The following is a 27255-nucleotide window of genomic DNA, read 5'->3' as shown; positions in this document are numbered from 1 at the left end:
GGTTATCGCTGGCACTGTGGCAGGACCAGCATTCATGAACTAACACAACAGACCTCCTCCTTGCCCTCCAAAGAGCTCTCGCTTGACACCACTGAAGTCGCAAATGACCGTTGTTTGCGGTCAGTAGAACGCACGCTACGGGGCATCTGGTTTGCAGCTGCCCTTGAAGTAACCGATTTGTAGTTCGTTGTGTCACTGCGGTGCAAAGTGCTTCTCTAACGGCTGCTGCAGAAGCAGTATGATGCGTCACAGCCATACGACGAACATGATGGTCTTTCCTATCCCACGTGGCCGTCTAGAGCCCGCTTCTCTTGCGAATGGACAGTCTCGTGGCCAACGGCGCCAGGAATCGCGTACAGTGGGCACATTACTGCCAAGTCTTTCTGTAATATTGCAGAAGAAATATCCAGCTCCTCATAGCCCTATTACACGACCTTGCCAAACTCAGTGATGTGTTGATAACGACGACTTTGTCGCCTTAATGGCCTTCTTGACTAACATCAACTCACGATGCCCAATCTCAAAGATAACTAACGCTCTTATGCGGCTGGCGCAAAATTTGAATAGACCTTATCTTTCAGATGTAGCAACACGCCTACCAACTTTCGTTAGGTCGCACAATTCCTTCTTGGTGCTGTGGTTTTTTCCACCAAAAGTATATTTCCTCTCCCTTAACTATCTGAATAATTTCTTTTATCTGATCATACAGTCTATTAATTTATTCATCATCTGTGGAGCTAGGTAGCATATAAACCTGCACTATTGTGGTGGGCGTTGGCTTCGTGTCTATCTTGGCTATGATAATGCTTTCAGTATCTGTTCGTAGTAGCTTACCCGTATTCCTAGTTTCTTATTCTCTATCAGACCTACTCCTGCATCACCCCCATTGGATTTTGTATTTATAACCCTTTAGTCCACTAGCCAGAAGTCCTATTCATCCTGCTACCGAAGTTCACTAATCCTCACGGTCCAACCTACTCATTTCCCTTTTAAAACTTTCTAACCTACCTCACCGAGGAAGAAATATGACATTCCACACTCAGAAACGTAGATTGGTTTTGTTTTTCCTCATGACGACATCCTTTTGTGTAGTATCGCCCAGAGACCCGACTGAGGGGCTATTTTATCTCCGGAATATTTTACCTAAGAGAAAAGTAACGACTGTCACTTTCCCTTGTGTTCAGCCCTTCGCAGTACCAGCGCGGAGAGGCCAGGTTTGCTGATGTTACACGGCAAGATCAGTCGATCATCTGCAACTAAAGAAAAGGCTGTTGCCCTCTTCAGGAACCACACGTCTAGGTGGCCTCTCAACAGATACGTCACCGCTCTAAAACTTCCTGGCAGATTAAGACTTGTGCCGGAACGATACTCGAACTTGCGACTTTGCCTTTCGCGGGCGAGTAAAGTTGTGGTGACGGATCGCGAGTCGTGCTTGGTTAGCTTAGTTCGTAGAGCACTTGCCCACCAAAGGCAAAGGTCCTACGTTTTTGTGTCTTTGGCACACAGTGTTAATCTGCCAGGACGTTCCATGTCTGCGCACACTCCGCTGCAGAGTGAAAATTTTATTCTGGAAATCCCTCCGTTGTGGTTGCACCTTCGGAGCGGCTCTCTGTATCTTAGAAGTACGTAAGTCATTCCATCACAACAGCAAGGTCCACGGTTAATAGGGGGGCGGGGAGCGGGGGGCGGGGTGAGTGAGGGCTGGTGAGTGAGTGGCTGGTCACTGTAAAAGAAGTTAAATCCAGCTTGACTGTAGGGTAGCGTCGATACCACCACTGGATTAGAGACGCCATTATTTTCCATGAACTGCGTGACAAAGACATTGCACATACGAAAGTAAACGTAATCTCAAAAAGAGTGGAAAGTTCAGGTTTGCGCGGCTTCCGAGTTGGGACACCGGGCGCACAAAGCCGTCTTCCTCTCCTCTTCCCCCCCCCCCCCCCCCCCCCAAACCCCGTGAAACTGCCTTCCTGCAGTTTTTCTACATAGATTTAGCAAGTCTGATGATTTCATGTGTAGGTTTAATAAAATACGTATTATTAAAAATTTTACCTTAATGAACATTAGCGAAAAATGTTGCACACGAAAAAATCCATATCGTATTATGTGAGCTATTGTGCATTGGTTGTAGTATGATGTATGATAAAGACAGGTTTTATTTGCTGAACTTATTAATTAACAATGCATAAATTAATAATTAGAAATAATTAGGACTTGATAGAATATCTTTTTCCCTTTGCATTTACCTGCTTTGAGAGGAGAAAACTCATTTTCTCATTTACGACACGTTTAGCACCTGTGTCGTATTCTGTCAACAAGACAGCTACATTTCATACTCTTCTTTCAACAATACTCGATCTTAAGCAGTGTTTTATGAATTTGTGTTCACAAAATGCGGCTGTTACTGGCATAATTCTAAATGTCTACAGGGTATCTCGATATTTCGATACGCATCTCTTAACCCTAACTATGAAAAAAATTTCAAAATATTTTAATAGCAAGCCACATCAACGCTCTTAATCAGTTCTTTCATCCGAAACTTGAAAGCACCTACTCCATTAATTATTTCCACTAGGTTAGCATTTCTGCTATATTGGCTCCAATATCAACTGCATAGTTTTCGCGATAAAGTATGTCCGTCTCGGTAGCTGGTGGTCAGCGTGACGGAATGTAATGACAAGGGGCCCGGGTTCGATTCCCGGGTGGGTCGGAAATTTTCTCCGCTCAGGAACTGAGTGTTGTGTTGTCTTCATTATCATCTCCTCCCCATCAACACGCAAGTCGCCGAAGAGACTTCCAACAGGCGACGGGTCTACCCGACGGGAAGCCCTAGCCACACGACATTTCATTTCGCGGTGAGATATAAGCCATTTCCCGACCGGAAATTAAAGCCAGATGAGATGGTGTCACGTATATCACATATGTTTTCCATTTCCCTCATTATTCTATCAAATATTTCGGCTCTCTAGCTCTAATCGAAATCCTTCGGTCAAATAGCATATTTGTTTCAGCACCTGCTCGCCAACCTTTAAGATCCTTCAATACCGTGGCGAAATAGCAGCAAGAACTTTGTTGTTGAACATCAGCCTGCTGTGAAGTCCGGCAGCTGTGTGAACCGAATGTACCGTTGACAAATAAACCACGGTAACGATGGACGTTTGTTGGGTAATTGGTTTTTCTTTATGATGCTGCTTGGACAAGGTGATACTGCAGAAATGACACTGACAACAGCGTGTGTTGGTGCAGTCTCCAAAGGAAAGGCTCCTTTTCGTAGGCAGAATATAGCAACATCAGGGATAGGAGACTATACATACCTCTCCCGGTTAATTCTTAAAGATCGTCTTTAATTCATATTTTTTCCGTCAGTTTTTGCGTCTTGTCTGTGCCTCTGACCGTGGCATATAAAATACATGTACACTCATGTCGCCGACTCGCTGCCCCCTCTGTATGCCCTTGCAAATGCTACAAAATGTAGCTGTTTGCGCCAAGTCCATTCATGTAGTGGTGAGATGTGGCAAATAATGCTATTTAGACGGCTACAGCAAGAGATCTTTCTTTGTTATTGTTGTAAACTTTACACGGTGTTGTCACGTCGCATCCAATGCTAAAGTTTGTATGACTAAACAAAATACTATCCAGTAATCGCTAGTAAGTGAGGGAGCGCAACAGAAAGTTTAGTAAGTAAAATCCAGCCCACCATTTGTTTCCAAGTTGTAACATTTTTTTCTGCCTCTGCTATTTAAAAAGCAAAAAAAAAGGACAGTGCAAGTTTATGACTTAGATAACACAGCAGCATCACCTCCGTAATTTATTAATACTTAAAATACATAGCTTTGTTATAAAGATTCATTAGCGGGATGCCTAAACCGTTAGTGTAGCATATCTTTCCTCTATAAGGAAATGGTTTCTAACTTTCTATGATAGTCGTTTGTCAGCTGTCGCAGCTAGAGGTTCGACGTGCTACTAAACAGTTAGGATATGAGGTACAATAAATTTGAAAATTTGTAGAAAAACATCGAATCTCATTAACAAACAGCGATAGCAATGTAGCACTGCATATATACATACGGTGTATACATGATAACTGAAGCTGTTAAATATGATCGGAAGAATGCGTTGATTAGCAAGATGAATAAAGAAAACAAAAATTCCTGCGTACTACTGCCAGTTACAGACAACAATCTCAAGTGCACGCAAACGTCGACGCCGTTTTCAAGAGTGGTTAACAATAAATAACAATATAAAACATAAAATCACTTACCTAAAGTGGCACTTTCGATGTGGCTTATCAGTCCTCTTTGCGCTCGCTCCACTAAAATATCGAGTCTGTCAAAAATAGGTTCCACGCTTTTTGAGAGATGGTGTCGGCTGTTTGTCTTTTTTGTCATTACGTATTCGTGCTTCATATGTTTCCATCGTATACGGACCTGTTCTTTGGTTCGGTGTATACCAAACCGAGTGCTCAGTTCTGAACTAAGTCGTCTAAATGTATCACGATTGCAGCGATGGAAAAATAACGAAGGTATCATGTCGAATTCTTCGATGAGGGAAAGCAGAGTCTCAGTTTCTTCCGTCGACCACTTGCAACGCGATTGCCTATCCATGATTTCGGCAAATGTTATTGTATCGGCACTCATATACCACTCCCCTAAATCAGAGATCCTACATATAAAAAGTAGCGTGAAATGAACTTGTCAGCCAGACACAGGATTGGTTAAATTGCTGACGGAATTCGATTTTTTAATTTTTTTAGAATTTGCTGTTTATTTAATATACATATAGTGGTTTGCAGTGTGTTGCTGTTTCATGTGCCGTATGAGTATAAGCGATGTTTCGTCACGAAATACTGAAAAGTCATATTGACACCGTAAGCTCTAGGTATTCGTGTACTTTTCGTTGCATAAGTAGGCATCGTTGTTGAATCACATACTTCACTGTCTTGAAAGGCATACATCTAGTATCACTCCACATCATTAAAGTGCGAACAACATCTAGGCATTACGTCTGTAGTGGCTCAAGCCTTCTGGTTCAATTAATAAGCAACTATTTTTCCAGAAATTGTGATATAAATTACATCCAAGAAGTTCGAAGTGTTTACCTATAGTGTTGGTTTTCGTATTTTACCGTTAGTTTTAACTTGATTGCTATTGATTTGTATATTGGAAGAGACAACGAGGAATTATGTTTTAGTGTTGGTCCTGGGCCTCACAATTTTTTTCATTCTAAACGGATTTGGAGCTACGACGGAAATACAGGGTAAGAACCGTATCTGTTATATATGCACATTAACGAGGTAAGTGCGTAGCATTGCATCTAAAAGTTACTGTAAGTTTACGATGATGTGTGGATATAGGGAAATTCGTGACTGCGCGACATCCGTACTACACTTCTAGCTTCCTGTTTATATAATACCTTGGCGTTGAAGTGTAACATAATCGACAAACAAATGTTTAATCTATGGTTACCAGCAGCTTTCACTCCTGTCATTCCGATTGGTCACAGAGTTCAGTATCTCCTGTGATTTCCAACGATTTTTACCAGGCTTTGTCTTTTCCCCTATGTGAACCTCCACAGTCGTTACTATTTCGTCTCGGAGCAACCCATTCGTTTTCCAATATATTCCTTTCTTCCTGTTTCTATCAGTTGTTGCCTAATATTCCCTTTGAAACTCTCATCAACATCTGGTTTTTAGAACTTATGCAGGTGCCATATCTTAATTTTCTACTGTTTTCGCAAATTGTTCAGTTTACTTCTTCAAATTAAGGCATATGTTCAATACCATTAGATTTCTTTTGGTCAGGGGTGCTCTCTTGGCCTCTGCTAGTCTTCCGTATGTCTTCTTTGCTTTGTTTGTGATATGTTATTTTGCTTCAAAGCTATCAGGATTCCTTCACTTTGTCTACTTTGTGACCATCAATTGTGATGTTTAAGTTTAATGCTAATCTCACTTCTGCCACTCCTCATTGCCTTAGTCTTGCTTCAGTTTACTTTCAATCTGTGTAGACTGATTATTGTATTCAATGGGCCCATTAATTCTCTTTCACTGAGGAAGACTGTTCATCAGTGAATCTTACGATTGATAACTTTTCACTCGGAATTTTAATACTACCCTTGAAACTTTATTCTATTTCTATTATCTTATTCGATATATAGATTGAACAAAAGGGCTAAAGAATTACATCTCTATTGTACATCATTTTAGTTCTAGCACTTTGTTGTTTGTCTTACACTCCTATTGTTCTTTCTTGGTTATTGTACGTATTGTGTATTACTTGTGTCTCTCTCTATATCTTCTTGCATTTTCTCAGATTTTCGAACATCTTGCATCAGTTTAAATTATAAACACTTTTTCAGGTTTACAAATCCTATGGACATGTCTTGATGTTTCTTTTTAAGTCTCATTATATTATCAACCATAATGTCAGAACTGCGTCTCTGGTGCGTATACCTTTTCTAAAGTCAAACAAATCGTCATCTAGCAGATTGGCTTACTTCGCGATTCTTCCGTGTTACCCTTGTCAGCAATTTATGTGTATGAGCTATTAAGAAATTTTAATTATTGTTAATTAGAAGTGCCGACAGGATCCTCTCAGCTTGTGTGTTTCTTTTCTCTGAATCCATTTTTTTTTTTTTTTAAATTGGGGGCGTGTGCATATGCGGTTATTAGCCTGTATGTAGGATTTCTCAGTTTGCCTGTTGTCGTAATACCTTTTCCCTGTAAGCATTCATTATCATAGGGTTTAAATTCAATAACGATTCAAGTGTGTGTGTGTGTGTGTGTGTGTGTGTGTGTGTGTGTGTGTGTGTGTGTGTGTGTGTGTGTAAATGGTACAGTTAAATGCTGGGACACGTCCTTACAAAATTTTCCACTTGAATGTGGCTGTACAGTCGAAATAGCAATTGGTGAGCTTGAATACTAAGGTAACTATCATTAGCAAAAATATTAAAGAAACAGTTTACTGAAGTTCATTTAATGAACTGTGTGCAAAAAGTAAATGTCTCAATGAAAAGACCTCAGTTCACAGGTGCCGGAACATACAAAATAACAAGGATTTTCCAAAGTGCACCAGAATGAAAACGTATTGCAGTACAGTACTGACACACTTAGAAATCACTTCCTTCTTGTTAGTAATAGACATTACTTAACACTGAAGTATGATTAGTAATACCTGCTATTCATATCATTATAATAAACACCATTACAGAAATAAAAATGCAAGAAATCACAAATAAATTTTTCAGTGGAAGCATTGATAGATTTTTATGTGTAGGTCAATGACTTAATTTAGGATAGATAAATAGATAAATAAATAAATCAATAAAACTTAGTACATACAGTCATGTACATGCAAAATGTAACATTGTGGGAGGAAAAAGACAATAAGAGAAGAGCGATGTTCAAAATATCTGAGTGTGGAACTGGGTAACATGTTGAAATGGAGAACTAGTTTTGTAACTCTTCTTCAGAAACTATGCTTATTGTATATATTTAAAGAAAGATACCTTTTTAATCTTCAGTTGCCACAGCATAGTTTACTATTTATCATGGAATTCCATAGTAGCTGCAATTTAAAAAAATATAATAAATTGTGGCTGCTATGGGATACAGAAGTATGTCTAATAATGAATAAGAAAATAGGAATGTAAATAAACTATGATGAACATAGTAGTGAATGCATTATTGTAGCCACAATAGGCATGAAGCCAGCAGCATTCACTGCAGTAGTACAGGTTTTATGGCAACTATCTCCATAGATGATGAAGAGTTTGAAGAAATGTGTAACGAGAGAAAAGGAATTATTCAGATAGTTATGTGAGATGAAAATTTAATTATAATGGGGGCTGGCAATTTGATAGTGGGAACAAGAAGTATGGACTGGGAGGGGGGGGGGGGGGAAGAATGGAAGAGGAAGCCGCCTGATAGCATTTTGCATGGAGTATAATTTAATCACCACTAACACGTGGTTTGAGAATAATGAAATGAGGTTGTATACACGTAAGAAACCAGGGGACACCAGAAGATTTCAGATAAATTGTATAATGGGAAGAGAGATATTTTGGAACCAGATTTTGAACTATAAGACATTTCCAGAGCAGATGTGGACTCCACCATGGCTTATTGATTATGAACTGTAGAGCAAATCTGCAGAATTTGCAAACAGGTAATAAATCAAAGATAGAAAGAACCAGAGATTTTTTGAGAGTTTCAGTGGGAGCATTAGGCAACAACTGACTATAACAGGGGAAAGGAATACAGTGGAGGACGAATGGGTTGCTTTGCGAGATGAAATACTGAAGGCTGCAGGATGGGATCACATAGAAAGAAAGACAAGGCCTGGTAGAAATCCTTGGATATCATGAGACACATTGAATTTAACAGTTGAAAGGAGAAAACGTAAGAACTGAGCAGTCAAAAACAAATAGAAATGTCTAAAAATGAGATTGACAGGAACTGAAAAATGTCTAGAGGAAAATGTAATGATATAGAAGCATAGGTGGATAATGTGTATAGAAAAACTAAAAAGGCCTTTAGAGGAAAGAGAAGCAGCTGTGTGAATACCAAGAGCTCAGATGGAAAACAGTACTAAGCAAAGAAGGGAAAGGTGAAATATGGAAAGGATGTATAGAGGGCTTATACAAGGGGAATGAACTTGAAGATGGTATTATAGAAAGAGAAGAGGATGTAGATGAGATGGGTGTATGATACTGCGAGAAGAATTTGACAGAACTCAGAATGACCTAAGTCGAAGTAAGGCCCCTGGAGTAGACGACATTCTGTCAGGATCGCTGATATCGTTGGGAGAGCCAGCCACAACAAAACTATTCCACATGGTTTGCAAGCTGTGTGAGATACAATTCGAAAAGAACGTTAGAATTAAAATTCCAAAGAAAGTGTGTATTAACGTGTGCAAATATTACCAAACATTAAGTATGGAAAAACTGGTAGAAGCTGACCTCAGGGATTATCAGAAACCAGATGGCAGCTATGAGTCAAGGATCATGGAAGGGGAAACAGTGGTTGTAGGCTATCCTCAGTGTTATTTGTTTTGTACATTGAGCAAGCAGTAAAGGAACCTAGGAAAAGACTGGAGTAGGAATTAAACTTCAGGGAGGAGAATTTTTCTTATCACTGCTATCTCATCTCTGAACAAAGTTTTTACAGTAATTTTTACCAAACATTCAGAATAAGCAGCTTTTTAAAGAAAGCTTTCATGTTTGTGGAGACATTTATGAATAAATGTAATAATGTGATAAGAAAAGTTTTAATAAAATGATTTTAAATGTTAAAAACTAGTAGACATTTAAATATGTTGGCAGTGGAAGGATAAATTGACTTTGCAACAACAATCTGCATTGTTGGTTATGTAGCTTATGTGCTGGCATGTGTTTTATGTATTTGAAAGTTTTATATTGAATTTGGTCTCACTTAGATTTCATAGCAAGTTAAATACAGATTATTGGTGTGTTGTTGTTATTAATATCTCATCTGATACTAGCAGAGTACCTTCACTAGTGAGGAAGTGATTAACACAAACCAAAAGCATTTTCTCAATTTTAATAGTTTCATGCACTCAAATTTTTTGAAATGAGATTCTAACTATCTTTGAATTTATAAGTGGTTCTGTGTTTGAATTCCTATCTCATGAGTTAGTTTAATCTATTGTCAAAAGTCGATAGGGTTTAATAACATGTCAGTGACAACGTTATTAGAGACAGAGCACAAACTAGCACCGGGAAAGAATTTCGAGTGATATTGGCTGTGTCTTTTCGAAGGAAACATCTCATCATTTGCCGTAAATGCATTAGGCAATCTAGATGGGCAGACACAGATTTGAAGTGCTGCTGTCCCAAATGCAAGTTAATAAACTGTGTGTACCACATTGTGTAGTGCTATTTTAATGGGTATAGGTGTATTATCAAAGAACTATACACAGCTGTGCTTTGGGTGGCTCACCTCTGATCCTGGAAAGTAAAGTCTATATCACTTCTTATGTAACAGTGGAAACTCCAGGTAGGAATATCAGTAATGTAAAAAAAATAGATTGCTACTGACCATAAAAATCGTTTAGTTGCAGACAGGCACAATTAAAAGATGCTTACAGAAAGCTTTCAGCCACAGCATTCATCAGGAAAAAGATAAAAACACGCCATTCTTAGACACAAGCAAGTACACCTCACATATACAAGATCGTCAACTCTGGCAGCTTGAGCCAGAATGCAAACTGGTCAGAATTTATGTGGGTCCCCGCCCGAAAGTTTATGGAACAACCGGTACCACTGCATCCTGAAAAGGACACTGTGTTGTGCAGGTTTACGGCATCATTTATCATAGGGCCATATTTTTTCGAAGAGACAGGTGCTTCTGGTTCTGTTACCTGTACTGTCATTGGTAAGTGTGATGAGTGGCTTTTGCGCAGCCACATCATTCCAGCACTCCAACAGCAAGGATGTGTGGATGGGATCATTTTTACACAAGATGGTGCACCTCTGCACATTGCTTATCCAGTTAAGCAGCTGCTGAAGTGCCATTTCAGAAATGCTAGAATTATCAGCCGCCATTTCCCTACAAATGTGTTAAAGTCTCACTATGAGGACAATTACTGTCGAAAAAGCATAAGGTTTATTTTGCTTGAATCCAGACCATGAGGAGTAACTCACGAAATTTTAATGAGTCTGATACCCAGAACTGACTTATCAGTTGATTTTAAATCAAACAATGGAAACTCCAGGGTGGAAAATCAACAATTTTTGGAAAAGGATAGATTGCCACTCACTGTAAAGATGAGACATTGAGTTGCAACAGACATAATGAGAAGACTGTTACACATTGCAACTGTCACATTGAATGAAAGCATAAATCTGGAGTGTGGTGGAAAAGGAGGAGTGATAGCAGGATATGGGTGAGTGGTGAGGAGAGCACTGTCTGACAGTGTGTGTAGGGACTGGTAGAGGCATGACAAGGCTGCCAGGCAATGTCTGGAGGCTGTGAGGCAAGGAGGTGGTGGTGGTGGTGGTGGTGGTGGTGGTGGTGGTGGTGGTGGGAAACAGGAAGTGGAAAAGGAGAGGAGCAGGAACAGGGAAAGGTGGGCCGGTGGTTGGTTGGTTGGTTGGTTGGTTGGGTGGGTGGGTGGGTGGGTGCATTGGCAGAGGGCGGCACACATTGAGGGTGAGGGGACAGAGAATGCAAAAAGCAAAAACTGTTAGGTGGAGGTTGTGGGGATAGTGGTTTACCCTAGGTGGAGTCTGGGATAATTTCAGTAGCAGAAAACATGTTGTTATCACAACTTCCATCTGCGCAGTTCAGAAAAGCTCTTGGTTGTGGGGAGGATCCGAAGTGTATGAGTTGTGAAACAGCCGTTGAAATCAAGCATTTTATGTTCATCCACATATTGTGCCACAGGGTAGTCTACTATACCCTTGGCCACAGTTTGGCTGTTGATTCTGGGAGGAGTGATGGTAGTTATATTAGTATAAAAAGCTGTGTAATGATTGCAGCAGAGCTAGTGTGTGACATGGTTGCTTTCACAAGTGGCCCAGCTTCTGATGGGTATGATAAGTTAGTAGTGGAATAGTAAATGCTGGGTTTGTGGAGTGGGCAGGTCTTGCACCTGGGTCTTCCACAGGGATATGATTTCTGGGGCAAGGGATTGGGATTGGGAGTGACAGAGGGATGGACTAGGATGTTGTGGAGGTTGGGGTCGGGTGGGGTGGGTGACAAAACACACCTTTGGCAGTGGTGGAAAGTGTCTTTGATAGGATCTCCCTCATTTCATGGCATGATGATAGATAATCAAAGCCCTGATGAAGGATGTGGTTTGGTTATTCCAGTCTGGGGTGGTATTGGCTGACAAAGGGGGCACTCCTTGGTAGCTGGTTCTTTGGAGTGGTGAAAGGGGGAGAGAGAGAGAGAGAGAGAGAGAGAGAGAGAGAGAGAGAGAGTGTGTGTGTGTGTGTGTGTGTGTGTGTGTGTGTGTGTGTGTGTGTGTGTGTGTGTGTAGGGTGGGAGGGGAGGGGAATGGCAAGGAAGTTGTGTTTGTGGACTAATTGCACTGGGGGTGGAGTGGGTAGTGTCTGTTTGTGAAGGCCTTGAGGAGATCTTCAGCATACTGGGCAAGGCAGTTAAGGAAGTTCTTGTCACTCCAGATATGTCACCTCTGTGTGGCCGGGTTGTATGGGAGGGATTTCTTGGTTTGGAAGAGATGGCAGCTGTCAAAATGTAGGTTTGGGTTTGATGTAGACAGAGATGTGGATGAAGCCATCAGGTCAGGAAGGTGTCATGCTGGGTTGAGGAGGACACACTTCCCCGCCCCACTCCAGATTGTTGCTGTCTTTCAATTTGACAGTTGTGTTCCAGTCTGAGCTGCTGGAGGTGGCTGTCTTGTTTCCGTGAGGTGTGCTTGTTGGTGTGTGTGTTTTTCTTTTCTGAAGAAGGCTTTGACTAAAAGCTAAATGTAACAGTGTTCCCGTTATGCATGTCTGCAACTCAATGTATCATCTTTATGGTGAGTAGCGACCTTTCCTTTTTTCAATAATGTTGATATTCCAACTTGGAGCTTGAATTGTTTGATTTTTTCTAGCAGCTTTTCTTCTGTCCCACAATCCTGTGATATCTTCCTTTGTTACTATTTTCTGAAGCATTACTCTTCTTTTGTGTGTTTTTTCATCTGCTTTCTAACTCCACTTGGTCTGACTTCCAAGGCACACTGTATCAACAATCTTGTCCACACACAACACACAGCTACGTGACTGCATGGATTGTTGATACAGCACCTCATGCCCCAAATGCTTCTCACCAATAATTATATTTATTTCTATTGTTCACATTTTCTCCCACATCCTCGCATGTATTTGCATTTCATTTTCCGCACCTACCAGTACCACCCACTTGTGAATCTCAGCCTAACCAATCCAATCCCCCTTCACCCTTTCTCTCATATCTCAACATCTGCGTATTCCCATGCCTCATACTTTCCCTTTCTTCCACTTTTTTTTTACGTATTTTCTTGTGTTTGTGCATACTTTTTTTAAATCTTTTTTGTTATTAGCTCGCCTCAAAACCATCTGACACCTTCATTTGCCAATATTCGTATCATTCCTGTTTCCCCAATACCATCTCTGTTACACTGAACCCTTGCTCCATCTTTCTGCAACAGTTCAGAAAAATATCACTTTCACTGACTAAAACTCAGTCCCATAGCCTGTTCCTTACATACTGCCTAAACTCACGATTCCTCCCCCCCCCCAATTAATAAAATTTCCTTTCTCTGTATTTCACCCCTCCTTTCATAATGACCATCACCTTTTTCAGATTCCACCAGTCCATGGCCCTCACAAACCTGCTACTGAAGAAATGCGCCCTCATGGCACAGGCATCCAATAGTGATTGGAACCATCAAATGAAAACAGTCGATTCATTTGGTTGTAATTACACATATCAGTTGAATTATTCATTCTTTTGAGTGAAAGTAATCTGTAGGAGCAACCGAATGAGAAGATTCATCACCGTTTTAGCTTTATATATTAACTGAAGGATTCATTCTTTCTTTTCAAGTGAAAACTATCACTAGTTTTTCTGTCAGTTGAAGCGCATACTCCTTTCAACTGAAAGTGCTCTTTAGTGTTTTAGCTGACCAAGCTATCCACTTATTCTTCTGGGTGAAACCAGCCTGCAGTACTGTAATTAGTTGAATTAAAGCAGTGCTACATAGTGACAGAGGGTGGCCCTAAGTGAAGATGTATCTATCTCATGGGTATGCCAAAGTTAAAATAAGCAGTATACATGTTCATTTAATCATTAACAAAATGGAGTAATTTTTCGTCATGTAAAACAAATTTGTATGCTGTTGTGGATTAAACTGTTCCAGATGCCATTAATGTGTAACTCATTAACGTGACATATCACTGGGGTAGGCTTGTCATCACTTAAATTGCCAACTCCAGTGGAAAACTTCGAAAATCCTGGACATACGGGTCAAACTGGATTATTTTCCTGGACACAAACAGTGTGTATACAGTAAGTTGGGCGACGGGTGTGATGTCCCGTGGGGAACGGGAACGTGACAGGTGGGAATGTTTCAGTGCTGACAGTGGGGTATCAAACCAGGTTATCTGTCCCAAGTGGTAATTTCAGGGGGCACCAAACTCATATTCTTGAAGAAAAAGCCTTGTTTCACAAAGCACATAGCATTCAGTGCATGTTGGTCTATCGATTTTTCATATGATTTTTAAACGCATCCCACCCTCAGGGGCTCAGCATTTGTTTGCCGAGTACGGCTTGGTGACCCCACGGTTACTGATCTTGGGACTGGTAAGTACTGCCAGTCCCCTGTCACCGTAAGCCGTGGGCATGCTTCAGCAACCACTGCAAGGTGTGTCAGGGGAATGTTGTGTTTCACAGGGAACAGGGATCTTTGTTTGACTGCCTGGATCGTATGGTAAAAACCTCTACAAAAAAAAAAAAAAAAAAAAAAAAAAACCCTCAAGTGTGCTGCGAGCTGTTGAGATGCATGGCTGTTGAAGGCAACCTCTGGGGAACCTGCCACTCCTCAATTGTACAATGCTTGTCTAGGCATGCGGGGATCTTTGTAGGTGGACTTATTTCCGTAGCTGCCTGGGGCCAAGATGGATCTTTCTAAGTCTTCTCTTCCACCTCCTAGCAGAATGGGTGGGCCACTGGTCGGTACTAATGCCCAGTCAAATAAGAGGGCTCGTATAACCAGTCCTTCGGACTCAGATATATTGAAGAATTCAACTGGGTTTAGTAACAGAACGCATGCTGCTGACCAGAGTGTATTTTTATTAGTTAAATGGAAAGAGGGGAGTTTTGAAAAGGTGTCACCTTTTTACATACAAAAGGGTTTATAAAGGATTGCCGGTACCTTAAAATCAGTAAAGCGGCTATGAAATGTGACACTGTTGATGGAAATATCAAGTTCCCAACAATTAACAAACCTGCAGAAGGCCAATACCCTGGGGAATATGCCATTGAGGCCGAGCTCCATACCACATTAAACTACAGTAAAGGTGTTGTGATCTGCAAAGACCTGGTGAACATCCCCAAGGAAGACCTGACAGTTGAATGGTCCCAAGAATGCATTGTAGATGTGCAGAATATTATGAAGAGGGTGGAAGGTGATCTGATTAAATCCGACTCGTTCATCTTCACTTTTAATGTCACAAAACTCCCGGAACATATTAAGCCATATTTTGTTCGCTTAACTGTGTGGCCCTACGTCCCAATCCCATGTTTTGTTTTAAATGCCAATGATTTGGGCACAGCACACATATGGCTGTAAGGGAGAGGTCACTTGTGGCAAATGTGGAAAGTCTGCCCATGACAGAGTCTGATGCTCGTCTCCTCCAAAGTGTGACAGTTGTTCTGGGGCTCACCCTGTCTGGAGTAGGGACTGCTTTGTCTTGCTTGAAGAACAGAAGATACTGGAAATAAAAAAGACATGACAGAATATTTATAAGATCATGCAGTCCCCAACATTCACCACCTCCTTTGCGTCAATTGTTAAACAGCCAGTACAGAAAACTGATGCTGCTACACAAATGGAGCTAACTAGTGTTAGCACTGGTACCTGCATTTGTCAGTGTACTAGTGGTGCTGCAGTTTCTTTACCATCTACTCTGCCTCCCAAAACATTGGAAAAGTCTGTGGCCGCTAATGTTGCAGAGCTGCTCCCTCTAAGTTTCAGTCTGGTCCGACATCAAGTGCTGCCATTACTGTTGCCCCCGTTGTGGTTCCAGAGCCTATCCAGGGCAAAAAAACAGAGGCCAAGCATCCCCCACTAATGGAGTCAAGCCAGTAAACAGTCCGATGATGTCGGCATGATACTATCTGACATCTCTCTTGACTCTTCTGTAGAGCTAATGGTGGTTGATGTTGAACAGGGCAATCATCTTGCTCCAAGACTGAGCCCCCACCCTTTATGGGTTCCCCTCCCCAGCAGAAAGACATGGTGAAAGTGCAACCTACATGATAGATGGCTCCTATGTTACAGTGGAATATTAATGGGTTCAGGATCATGTAGAGGATCTGAAATTGCTAGTGCAGGACTGCCTCCTGTGCCTTTGTTTATAGGAAACACATTTTAAAGCCACTGACACTCCTGTGTTACGGGGCTATACCCTTCACCGAAAGGATGACCTCAGTGGGGAGAGAGCAAGGGAGAGTTTGCTGCGTTTGCCATTAACACACATCACTGCTCTCCCTTTGGCTACTGACCTGCAAGCAGTTGCTGTTAAAATTCACGGGTGTCAGAGGATCACAGATGCAATAGACTCTGTGGCTCTTACAGATCTTGTGGAACTACTCTGTGACCATTTCTCCTGCAGCACTGGTACTCACACTCATTTCTGTACTGCTACCAGGTCATTCTCAGCCATCGACCTCTCTTTCTGCATCGCAGATTCTGTTCAGTAGGAGGTCATTGACAATCTTCATTCCAGCGACCACTTCTCACTCTGCACTCTGCATTCTGAATTGGGCATTACCTGAAGTAAAGTCACCAACATGCATGGTCAGCAGGGCTAATTGGACACTGTTCAGCCAGATGGCTGTGTGAATATTGCAGCAGTGTCCCTGAATGGATGGACCACATCACATGAGTGAAGCATCATGCCACTGACTTATCTATCCCAGGTCATCTTATTAGGTGACCTGTACCTTGGTGGACAGATGAGTGCTGTTCAGCCATCAGGGACAGGCGTGCAACTCTTCCAAGTTGAGAGGGCCAAGGCTTCATATGTAATCAAGGAGAACAAGGAAAGGTCATGGCAAGTGTTCTATTCCACTTGTGCTACAAAAGTATGGGAAGCCATGAGGAGGATTTCTGGTAAATGCATTCGTTTACCCTCAGTAGCAGTACTGAAACAGGGATGTGTCTAAACAGCTCCCAAAAACACCACTTGGGCACTGGCAGAGAATTTTGCACAAACTACTGCCATTGCCAGCCAGGATCTGGCATTTCATCACTACCATGCGACTGTAGAAAGGAGAAAATTGTACTTTAGATCCAATGTTTCTGAAACTTACAGTTACCCTTTCTCAATGTGGGGGCTGGAATCAGCTCTGTCTGCGACTTGTGATACTGCACCTGGTTACGACCAAATCCGGTACTGCATGCCTAAACATTTGCCTGCAACGTCATAGGAAATCCTTCTTGTATGTTTTAATCTTATGTGGCAGACAGCTATCTTCCCCGACTCGCGTAGAGAGGCATTTTTGATACCTCTCCTCAAACCAGGAAAGGACCGCACATATCCCAGTAGTTACTGGATTATCACCTTAATGAGCTGTGTAGGAAGTACACTGGAGCAAATGGTTATCCATTGTCTGATCTGGTTTTTAGAGACCAGACAACTCCTTAGTCACTCTCAGTGTGGATTCTGGAGATTTCGGTGAATTGTTGACAATCTGACCCTGCTAGAGGAAGCTATTCAGCAGTCTTTCTTATGTAACCATCAATGTATCAGAATGTTCATTGATATCAGTAAGGCAAATGATACTACATGGAGACACTGTATTCTCGCATAACTGCATCAATGCGGCTTTCGTGGTCACCTCCCCATCTTCGTACTGTCTTTCCTGTCTCGCCAGTTTTTTAGCACACGAGTTGGTGACTCACAGTCAGATTGATTTGAACAGGAGAATGGTATGGTGTGGTGTGATGTGATGTGTGTGTTTGTTTTCATTTTAATTGTTCTCATATTTTTATTTTATCTGCCTTGCATATGGGGATACCATCCTACATTTTAGAGACTCAGTGAGGTTTCTGGGTCTCATTTTTGACTCTAAATTGTCGTGGTTGCCACATCTGAAATCCAGGATCCTGAAAGCACTGAATATGTTAAAGTGCCTTAGCCACAGGTCTCGGTGAGCAGACAGAGCACATCATCTCTAGTTTTATAGGGTTTTCGTGCATTCAGCACTGGGCTATGGGTGCACAGTGTATGGGTCAGTGAGGCCCTCTGTCTTGTGGGTGATTGACACTGTCCACCATGAGGGTATTCGGCTGGCTATAAGTGCTTAGCAGACCAGTCCCATACCCAGCCTCTGTTCTGAGGTGGGGGAACTGCCACTTATCATCTGACACCAGCTCCTAATGGTGCATTGGGCGTGCAAGTTCCTCACAGCTCTGACTTCACCCGCACATCATACTGTTGCTCATCCGCCTCTGGAGAGCCTTTTTCCCAACCATTGATGGGTCACAATGCCATTCGGGATCCACGTGCAGCGTGTGCTGGAGTCACTCAGTTTGGAGCCGTATGACTCCGAGACCAGGGTTTTACGCATCTGGCGCCCTGGTTACTGGAGAGGCCCAGAGTGATTTTAGATTTTAATGCGATATTTCCTGACATTTTATCTGAGCACAACTACTATATTGCTGCTGGCTTTTTTTTTTTTCCCACAGATGGGTTGAAATGGGTATTCTGTTGATTGCTCCATTGTTTTCCCAGATTGTGTACTCAAGGCCTGAAAGCCTCAAAAGCCTTTGCTGTCTTTGATGCACAACTGTATGGAATCTTGCGGGCACTGGAGCAGATGAGACTTTCTGAGTGCCCTTCACTCCCTGAAACTTTTGTACCCTGTAGATAAAGTTGTCCAGACTATCCAGGATAGTCTCCTCCACCTACAACAGGTGGGGAATGAGATGTCTTTCTGCTGGGTAACAGGGCACCTGGGAATTGGAAACGAAAGGGCAGATCTAGCAGCTAAGGAGGCATGCCTTGATCCTCAGGTATTTCAGTGTGCCATCTCCCTGTGTGCTATGACCTCACTGTTGAGCTCAAGAGTCTTGTGTCACTGGAAGAATGAGTGGCTGGAAGCAACAGACAATAAGCTCTGCGTCGTAAAGCTCACAACTAGGCTGTGGCGTACCTCCTTCCAGCCACATTGATGGGATGAGGTCCTCCTCACTCTTCATGTTGGCCACAGCCTTATGATGTTGGCTTCATGATCCAGTGAGAGGACCCTCCAATGTGTAGCACCTGTGGCATACAGATCACTGTATGCCGCATTTTGTTAGACTGCATTTTATTTTCTGACCAGCGGGTCGCAGCTGATATGCCGATGGATCTGCAGTCTGTTTTAGGTAATGATGAAATGAATGTGGTTTGAGTTTTAAAGTTTTGTGAATTGTCCAAAACTTTTTACCAACATTTTAGGGAGGTGGTTGTAATATGTTCACGGAGCGATTGGCTACCCATATTTTATGTAAGTGGCTTGCCAGTGACATTTTCGTGTGCCTTCCTCTTAGCTCCTTTGTCATTTTACTTCTGTTTTAGTCTTCTGTATAGCATATTTTATTCTTTCATGTTGTCTTAACATGTATGGTCATATTTTACTACTTTTATGTACATTCATTGCTTTTAATATCAGTAAGGGCGCTGATAACCCCACTGTTGAGTGCCCGTAAACACATGCACGCACGCACGCGATCAGCCCCAATTGAACAGCTCTGTCAGGATGGTTAATATGGAGCGAGATCAGCTGCTTTGGGCGGCTGCTTTGTCAGGCATAGGTTTGGTTCCAGTTGATAGTATTGGTAATTAGGACTTCACAAGGCATAGCCTGCATCTTAATGGGAAAGGGTAGGGGAAACTGGCTGGGATGATAGCAAAATCTTTAAGGGGGGCACTGAAACTCATGGGAGTACTTTTTTTAGGCTAAGATCAGTGTCCAGTTGTCCAATGCTGATTAAAATTAAGCTCAATGAGAAGCTCAGACAGGCAGGTAGGTACTAGAGATGTTAAAATATCACAAGATTTCATAACAGTACAGTGAAAAATAATGTTAGTATATTGCATAAGAATATCAGAGGATTAAAAAACAAAGTAGATGAACTTCTTGTTTGTTTCGAAAATTTAGGAACTGAGGGTGGAATAGATGTACTATGCCTGTCTGATCATCATATAGTCACAGGTATGGAAATGGTAAATGTAAGTGGATATAAACTTTCAGCACATGTAAGTAGAGACACTGTGGAGAGAGGAGGAGTTGCCATATATTTTAAAATCTGCCACAGTGTGAAAACTCTGGAAATTAAAAATTTTTGTGTAGAGCAATATATAGAAGTGTGTGCCAACTAAGTAATGGCTCTTTTATAATTTTAGCCATCTATAGGTCGCCATTGGGAAATTTTCAATTAATTTTGAAACCTTGGCGTCTTTGTTGTGCTGTCTGTCAGAGACAGATGGAAGCAAATTATTGTTTGTGGGGATTTCAGTGTAGATTTTCTGAAAGAGTCCGATAGAAAGCTTGACCTTGAAGTATTATTTGGTTCTTTCAATTTGACGTAAGTTATTGATTTTCCTACTCGGGTGGTACAGTAAAGCAGCACATTGACAGATAATGTTTTTATAGACCAAGATAAATTTAATCAAATAAAAACTTTTCTATTAAGAATGGTCTGTCTTATCATGATGCACAGCTATTTTCAGTACATGAAATAGCTCCATACAGTAATGCAAAACAGTCCTCCAAAATAGTGTGTTCAATTGTGATTTAACAATTGAGAATTTTAGGGAAAGCTTGCAACAGTTAGTCTGGGATGAGGTGTACAGGGAACCTGATGCTAATTTAAAATTTAACCTATTTCATGATACCTGTGAGAGTATATTTGAAAACTGTTTCCCTAAAACATAAGTGAAATATAATTCTAGGTAACCATAAAAAAGCCATGGCTCGCTAAAGGGATAAAAATATCTTGTAAACAGGATAGGAAAATGTATCTTATAGCTAGGAGCAGTAATGACCCCGAAACTGAAACATTATAAAAACTACTGCGCTGTATTAAGGAAAGTTATTAAAAACTCCAGACGTATGTGCATTATGTCTGAGATTAGCACATCTGATAATAAAATTAAAACAATTTGGAATATTGTTAAAAGGGAAACACGGCAACCGAGAGCACAGGAAGATTGTATTTCTGTCAAACTCAATGAAATGTTTGTTAATAGAAAGTCTGAAGTAAAAAGCATTTCTAATAATCATTTTTAAATGTTGTAGAGAAAATAGGATCCAACTATTCATTAGAAAATGCAAGGTAGTATATGGAAAAGGTAATATCTATGCAATTTGAAGAAATTGAACCCACCTCTCCTACTGAAATTAGAAAAAATAATAAATTCACTCTAAAGTAAAAGCTCGCGTGGAATTGATGGCATTTCCAACGGAGTACTAAAAGCTTGTTCCCAACAAATAAGTAGGAGTCTCAGCCACATACGTAGTAGCTCACTGAAACAGCATTTTTCCAGATAGACTGAAATACGCTACTATTAAACCATTGCATAGAAACGGGGGTAGGTCTGTTGCTAACAACTACCGCCCCATCTCACTTCTGACAGCTTTATCCAAAATCCTTGAAAAAGTAATGTATTCAAGACTCTGTGTAGTGATGCATAGTGAACGAGTGAATAAAAGTTACTGTTCTGTCGTAAAAAAGGAATCCTGTGAAAACTGTAAAAGTGAAATCGAAAAACTAAAAGAACGCATTTCAAGTTTACAGAAAATTGTAGATCTTCTAGGACGTGAGTATAACTAATGAAAACTGTGAGCTGAAGAAGTTGAGCCATATTCTAAATGATAAAACATATTCTAAATGATAAAACAATTAAGCCACAAAACGGGAACCTGGTGAGTGATGAGAAGCGGAAAGGAAGCGATAGACAAGCATCAAATGCAGCAAATGAAATTATAATTACAGATAACAGGTATAATGTTCTGTCGACTAGTAGTGATGACTGCAATAAGGATGACGAACTACATAAAGAGTGTGTGACCAAGAAAACAAACCAGTGGGCGAAAGACAAATGCAACGGAAAACGACTGCGCCAGCGACTAAAAGTAGTGACGTATGCTTCAAAAACAGTGAAAGCAGCGAAAGGGTAGAATCAGATGGAAAAAAGTCTGTTAACAAACTGAATAAACATCTTGAAGGTAGCGGCAACCCCACTCTGAATTCCGCCATGAAGTGCAATGTACGCTTGCTTGCTGACAGTCATGGAAGAAAGCAGACTGAGATTCTACAAAGTGTTAATCAAAATATCCAAGTAAGTAGTGTGGTGAAGCCAGGTGCAAAAACAAATAACATTGTAATAAACACATCTTTAGACGGCAAAATGTCGCATGACAATGACTTCGTTGCCTGTATTGCAGGTTCAAATGATGTGGCTTGTAATGAAGCCAATTCGTGTATTGGAGGTTTGTCTAAATTTCTGGAACGAAACAAATAAAAAAAAAAAACTATTGTTGCTACCATCCTGCACCGACACGACTTAATGTACAACTCTTGTGTAAACAAAGAGATTAGAAAAACAAATGCCAGGATTAAATTATTGTGTTCAAGTTATGAAAAATGTTTAATTCTACACATGAGCACACTAGATAAGGGCATGCATACTAAACACGGACTGCATCTGAACTATGAGGGTAAGCGTTTTCTTTGCGAAAAAGTAAGCATATTGATCACTGAAAAGATCGAACTCAGTAGTCGCATATATAAAAATAGTTTGCTTTCGAGTGAAACTGACATTCCTTTTTTAGTGTAAATTGGCCTTCAGTGTGCACACACGAAGGCGAAATCTTTACTGACTGCATGAAGAAAGACAAAAAACATAAAATAATGTTTCAGAATGTTCAGTACATTACTAACAAAATAGAGCAAATTGATGAAATTCTAGGAGAATGTAAACCACACATATATATTGTGAATGAACTTGGATGCAAGTCTGAAGAGGCTCGTAGTTTTAAGTTAAACAATTACAAAATTGTGAGTGCATACTACAGAAAGATACACAAGGGTGGAGGTGTTGGCATTTTTTGTTAGAAATTACATACATTGTGAAAAAATTGACTGGGTTGACAATCTTGCAATCTGGCCTTTGAAGGTAGGCAAAAACAGCCTAATAATTGTAGGCCTGTATAGATAACCAAATAATGATGTAGAAGAGTTCTTTTGCCAGCTAGAACAGTTTCTGAATAAACTATCAACAAACAAAAAACAGGTAATAATAACAGGAGATGTAAACATAGACTCTTTAAACTATACTGGTAGTGTAAATTATCTTAGATATTCTGACTTATTGCATTGCTATAACTATAACAAAATAAATGATGAACCAACCAGAATAACACCTAACTCTCAATCTTGTATTGATCATGTTCTTTCAAATCTAGAAAGGAAACATATAGTGGTAAGAGCTGTTTGAAACATATCTCTCAGACCATACAGCTCTATCCATAGAAATTAATACAGACCACAAAATAGTTCTGCATAGTGACCTACACACTTATAAAAGGAAGATTAATTATAACTTACTTAAGAAGGAGCTTGCTGAGAGAGAGTGGGATAAGGTATATAGATCACAAGGTATTAATGAAAAGTGGGGCCTTTTATAGGAAATATTTAACCATAGCTTTAATCAGGCATGTCCAATAGTAAAAAAAGAACTAAAGAAATCAGATCCCACAAAGAAACATAAAATTCCTCCAGAAATACATAAACTAAAGGAAAATATGAAGGACCTTTATGTGCTGTTCCGAGAAACAAAATTGCAGTACTTCCTAACAAAGTACAAAAGCACCAGAAAGACATACAGGGAATCCCTGAAGAGACTAAAAGCATTTCATTATGCTGAACAGATAAGAAAAACTAGTAACATTAGCAAAACAGCATAGCATATTGTAAACAAAGAATGTGAACATAGAGAAAAACCAGGCTGCAGAAACATTGCATTAGAAGAAAATGGAGTACTGTTGAATGAACCAAAGTCTGTAAGTGAGGCCTTCATTAAACATTTTAGTAATGCATGCAGAGAAGAAAAAGATGAATCAGCCCTGAAAATTTAACACAGTTAAAATGAGTAATTCATTTTTCCTAAGGAGTGTAACAGAGTTTGAGGTCATGAATATAATCTCAAAACTCAAACTAAAATCATCTAGTGGCTGGGATGACATATCGTCCACACTACTTAAAGAATGCAAAAATAAGTTAATAAAACCAATAACACATCTAATTAACAGTTCAGTTGGCCAGGGGAACTCTCCAGAGCTTTTAAAAATCACTGAGATACAACCAGTGTATAAAAAGGGGGCTATCACAGACATAAATAACTGCCAGCCAATCTCTTTGACTTCAGCACTTGGCAAGCTGCTTGAAAGAATAATTGTAGATCAAATGGAATCCTTCTTCTGTAAATACAAACTATTAAACAAAACACAACATGGGTTTCGAAAAGGACGATCTACAATAACAGCATTAGCAATTGGGGTGGGGCACCCACTGTCTATATGGATTGCATTTTCAGCCTTCAAAAGAGAGCAGTTAGGATAATTGCTAATATAAGTCCAGTAGGGACTATTTCAAAAATTATAAATTATGACTGTGTACTTATTGTATGTATTGACTAAGACCATAATGTTTGTAAAAGAGAACGAGGAAACTAGTGTAAAGAACAGTGACACCCACAATTACAGTACTCGAGCCAAAAGTGATTATCATAGGATACGGACTAACAAGAAAGCTACAAATCACAGTCCATATGTAACTGGGAGACAATTCTATAATAAGTTGCCAAAAAATATAAAGCAACTCCAAGGCAGTCTTTTCAATGGCAACTTGAAAAATTTGTTAATATGAAGATGTTTATACTCATTAAAAGAATTCTGAGCTGCAATACTGTTAGTTTATTCTTTTACATACTGCAGTATATTAGTGGTGGTATTGTTATAATTGGCCAATTGATGTATATAATCATTATATGTACGTAGTGATATATAATGTGCTAATGTGTTTATATCATTATTGCGTGGAATGATATACAATGTGCTATTTGAGGTATACATTCATTCTTGGAATGACATGATATTGATGTAATTGTACAAAAAATGACGATGTCCAAGACTGTAAAGTTAACATGGGCAAATAAACATTATTATTATTATATTATTACTACTACCATCACATATTTGTAAAAATGAAGTACTAACAAAATGTCAGTTTGGTTTTCAGAAAGGCTTTTCAACAGAAAATGCTATATATGCTGTCTCTGATCAAATATTAAATGCATTGAATAACCGAACATCACCCATTGAAATATTTTGTGATCTCTTAAAGGCTTTTAATTGTGTGAATCATAAAATTCATCTAGATAAGTTTAACTATTGTGGTATGAGTGGTACAGTGCACAGATGGTTTAATTCATATTTAACTGGAAGAAGATTCAAATTAACATTACAGATAGTCTGCAAAAAACAGCAGAGTCATCTGACTGGGGAGGTGTCAAGAATGGTGTCCCCACAGGGCTCAGTCTTGGGTCCCTTATTGGTCTTAATACATATTAATGACTTGGCGCTATATTCATGAAGATGCAGAGCTAGTTCTTTTTGCTGATGATACAAGTATAGTAATCACACCCAAAAAACAAGAATCAGCAGAGGAAACTGTAAATAATGTCTTTCAGAAAATTGTTACGTGGTTCTCTGCAAATGAACTCATTAAATTTTGAGAAAACACCATTTATACAATTCTGTAGTAAATGGCATAACACCATTGATAAATATAGACTATGAGCAGAAGTCTGTTGCTAGGGCAGAATATTCAAAATGTCTAGATATGTGTGCACTGATGAGAAACTGAATTGGAAGAAATACATTGATGATCTGCTGAAACATTTAGGTTCAGCAATTTATACTATTAGGGTTATTGCAAATTTTGGTGATAAACGGATCAATAAATTAGCATACTATAATTCTCTGCTTTCGTATGTCATCACATTTAGGGGCAATTAATATTTAAGAGGGAAAGTAATCATTGCACAAAAGCGTGTAATCAGAATAATAGCTGGAGACCACCCAAGTTCACCTTGCAGGCATTTATTTAAGGAACTTGTGATATTCAAAGTACCTTCGCAATACATGTATTCCCTTATGTAATTTATTATTAATAACCCATCCCAGTTCAAAAATAACAGTGAAGTGCATAGCTACAACACTAGAAGAAAGGATGATCTTCACTATTCTGGATCAAATCTCACTCTGTCACAGAAAGGGGTGAACTATGCTGCCCCAAAAATCTTTGGTCATTTGCCAAATAGCATTAAGATCTGACAGATAGCCAACCAGCATTTAAAAGCAAATTTAAAGAATTTCCGAATGACATCTCCTCCTACTCCATAGATGAATTTTAATATATGTAGTAAATATTTAAAAAATTAATTATTTTGTGTAAAGAAAGCTTATGTTAAAGTTACACGTTCCACATCATTACGAAATGTCGTATTCATGATCTATGGAACATGTATGTATGTATGTATGTATGTATGTATGTATGTATTACATGCAGTTGTCTGGCGGGCGGAACGGCGTTGTGGTATATGTGATCGCCAACTGTCGGCGGCTTTCATTGTCTCTACAAAGGAGGATGGAAAATATAGGGTGTTTCAAAATTGTCTTTACAACTTTGATCACATATATTTAAGAAATGAGAATAGGCAGAAAAGCGCAGTTTGCGGCACGATGTTAATGTATACCTAAGGTTCTAGTAGCTGTATCACACAGTTCAGCGTGTTAAGATGATCAATTTTCTACAGCCAAATTTGGAACACATTAAAAAATATTGAGATTACAATACTGTTTGAATTGCACATAATACATGCAAATTATCACTATAATTTGCTACAAAAAGTACATTAATTTACATTTTATTAGTACCTTCTAATATGGAGTGCGAGCAGGCATACAGTATTTATCAGTACTGTAAATTTTCTTCTATATATATTCAACAGCCTTATGAAAACATCCTATTCAAGTTTCGTAATAATTCACTCTAGTCACTAACACTGCTTTCGTAGTTTCCAAAACAAACTGTTTTGTCACTGCTCCATACATTACTCATTTGGGAAATTACCCTTTCAGTGACAGTATACCGATACAGGTGAAATTAATATACAGTTTGGGATAAATCATTTCATAATTGTTAAGTCCAGGACAAATAGGTGTTCTGAATTACTGTTGAAACAAATTGTGACAGAGCTAGAAAAATCATGTCCGTCACGAGAAAAGAGGTGTCGAGAGGACGGGTGATCACCTTAAATGTGTGTGTCGTTTGTAGCACACATGTTATCTAAGTGATATTCGAGTCCCATGTCTGGCTTAGGATGTCCTCATTAAAGTGTGCTATTGCTGCTCTGATGCGAGCACACAGTTCATGCAAGTCCCGCCCGAAGAAAAAAATATAATGCAGTTCT

At 39.8% G+C, this 27255-nt stretch overlaps 1 protein-coding gene and 1 long non-coding RNA gene across 2 annotated transcripts in view; one reads left to right on the top strand and one right to left on the bottom strand.

Moving 5' to 3' along the window:
* The window catches only part of LOC126419898 (protein bric-a-brac 1-like), a 459260-nt gene extending 454622 nt beyond the window's left edge, over positions 1-4638 (bottom strand). The window contains exon 1 of the mRNA XM_050087166.1: positions 4262-4638. Within this exon, the coding sequence (XP_049943123.1) occupies positions 4262-4637 (376 nt within the window). The 5' untranslated portion in view covers position 4638. The remainder of the gene's footprint in view (positions 1-4261) is intronic.
* Positions 3933-27255, top strand: part of LOC126419902 (uncharacterized) — a 48700-nt gene continuing 25377 nt past the window's right edge. The window contains exon 1 of the long non-coding RNA XR_007576020.1: positions 3933-3983. This is a non-coding gene — a long non-coding RNA (uncharacterized LOC126419902). The remainder of the gene's footprint in view (positions 3984-27255) is intronic.

This window comes from Schistocerca serialis, chromosome 9 (genome assembly GCF_023864345.2).
Source record: "Schistocerca serialis cubense isolate TAMUIC-IGC-003099 chromosome 9, iqSchSeri2.2, whole genome shotgun sequence".
In the NCBI taxonomy this organism is placed as follows: domain Eukaryota; kingdom Metazoa; phylum Arthropoda; class Insecta; order Orthoptera; family Acrididae; genus Schistocerca; species Schistocerca serialis.
The sequence above is the reverse complement of the archived record's forward strand: the minus strand, read 5'-3'. Positions and strand labels throughout refer to the sequence as shown.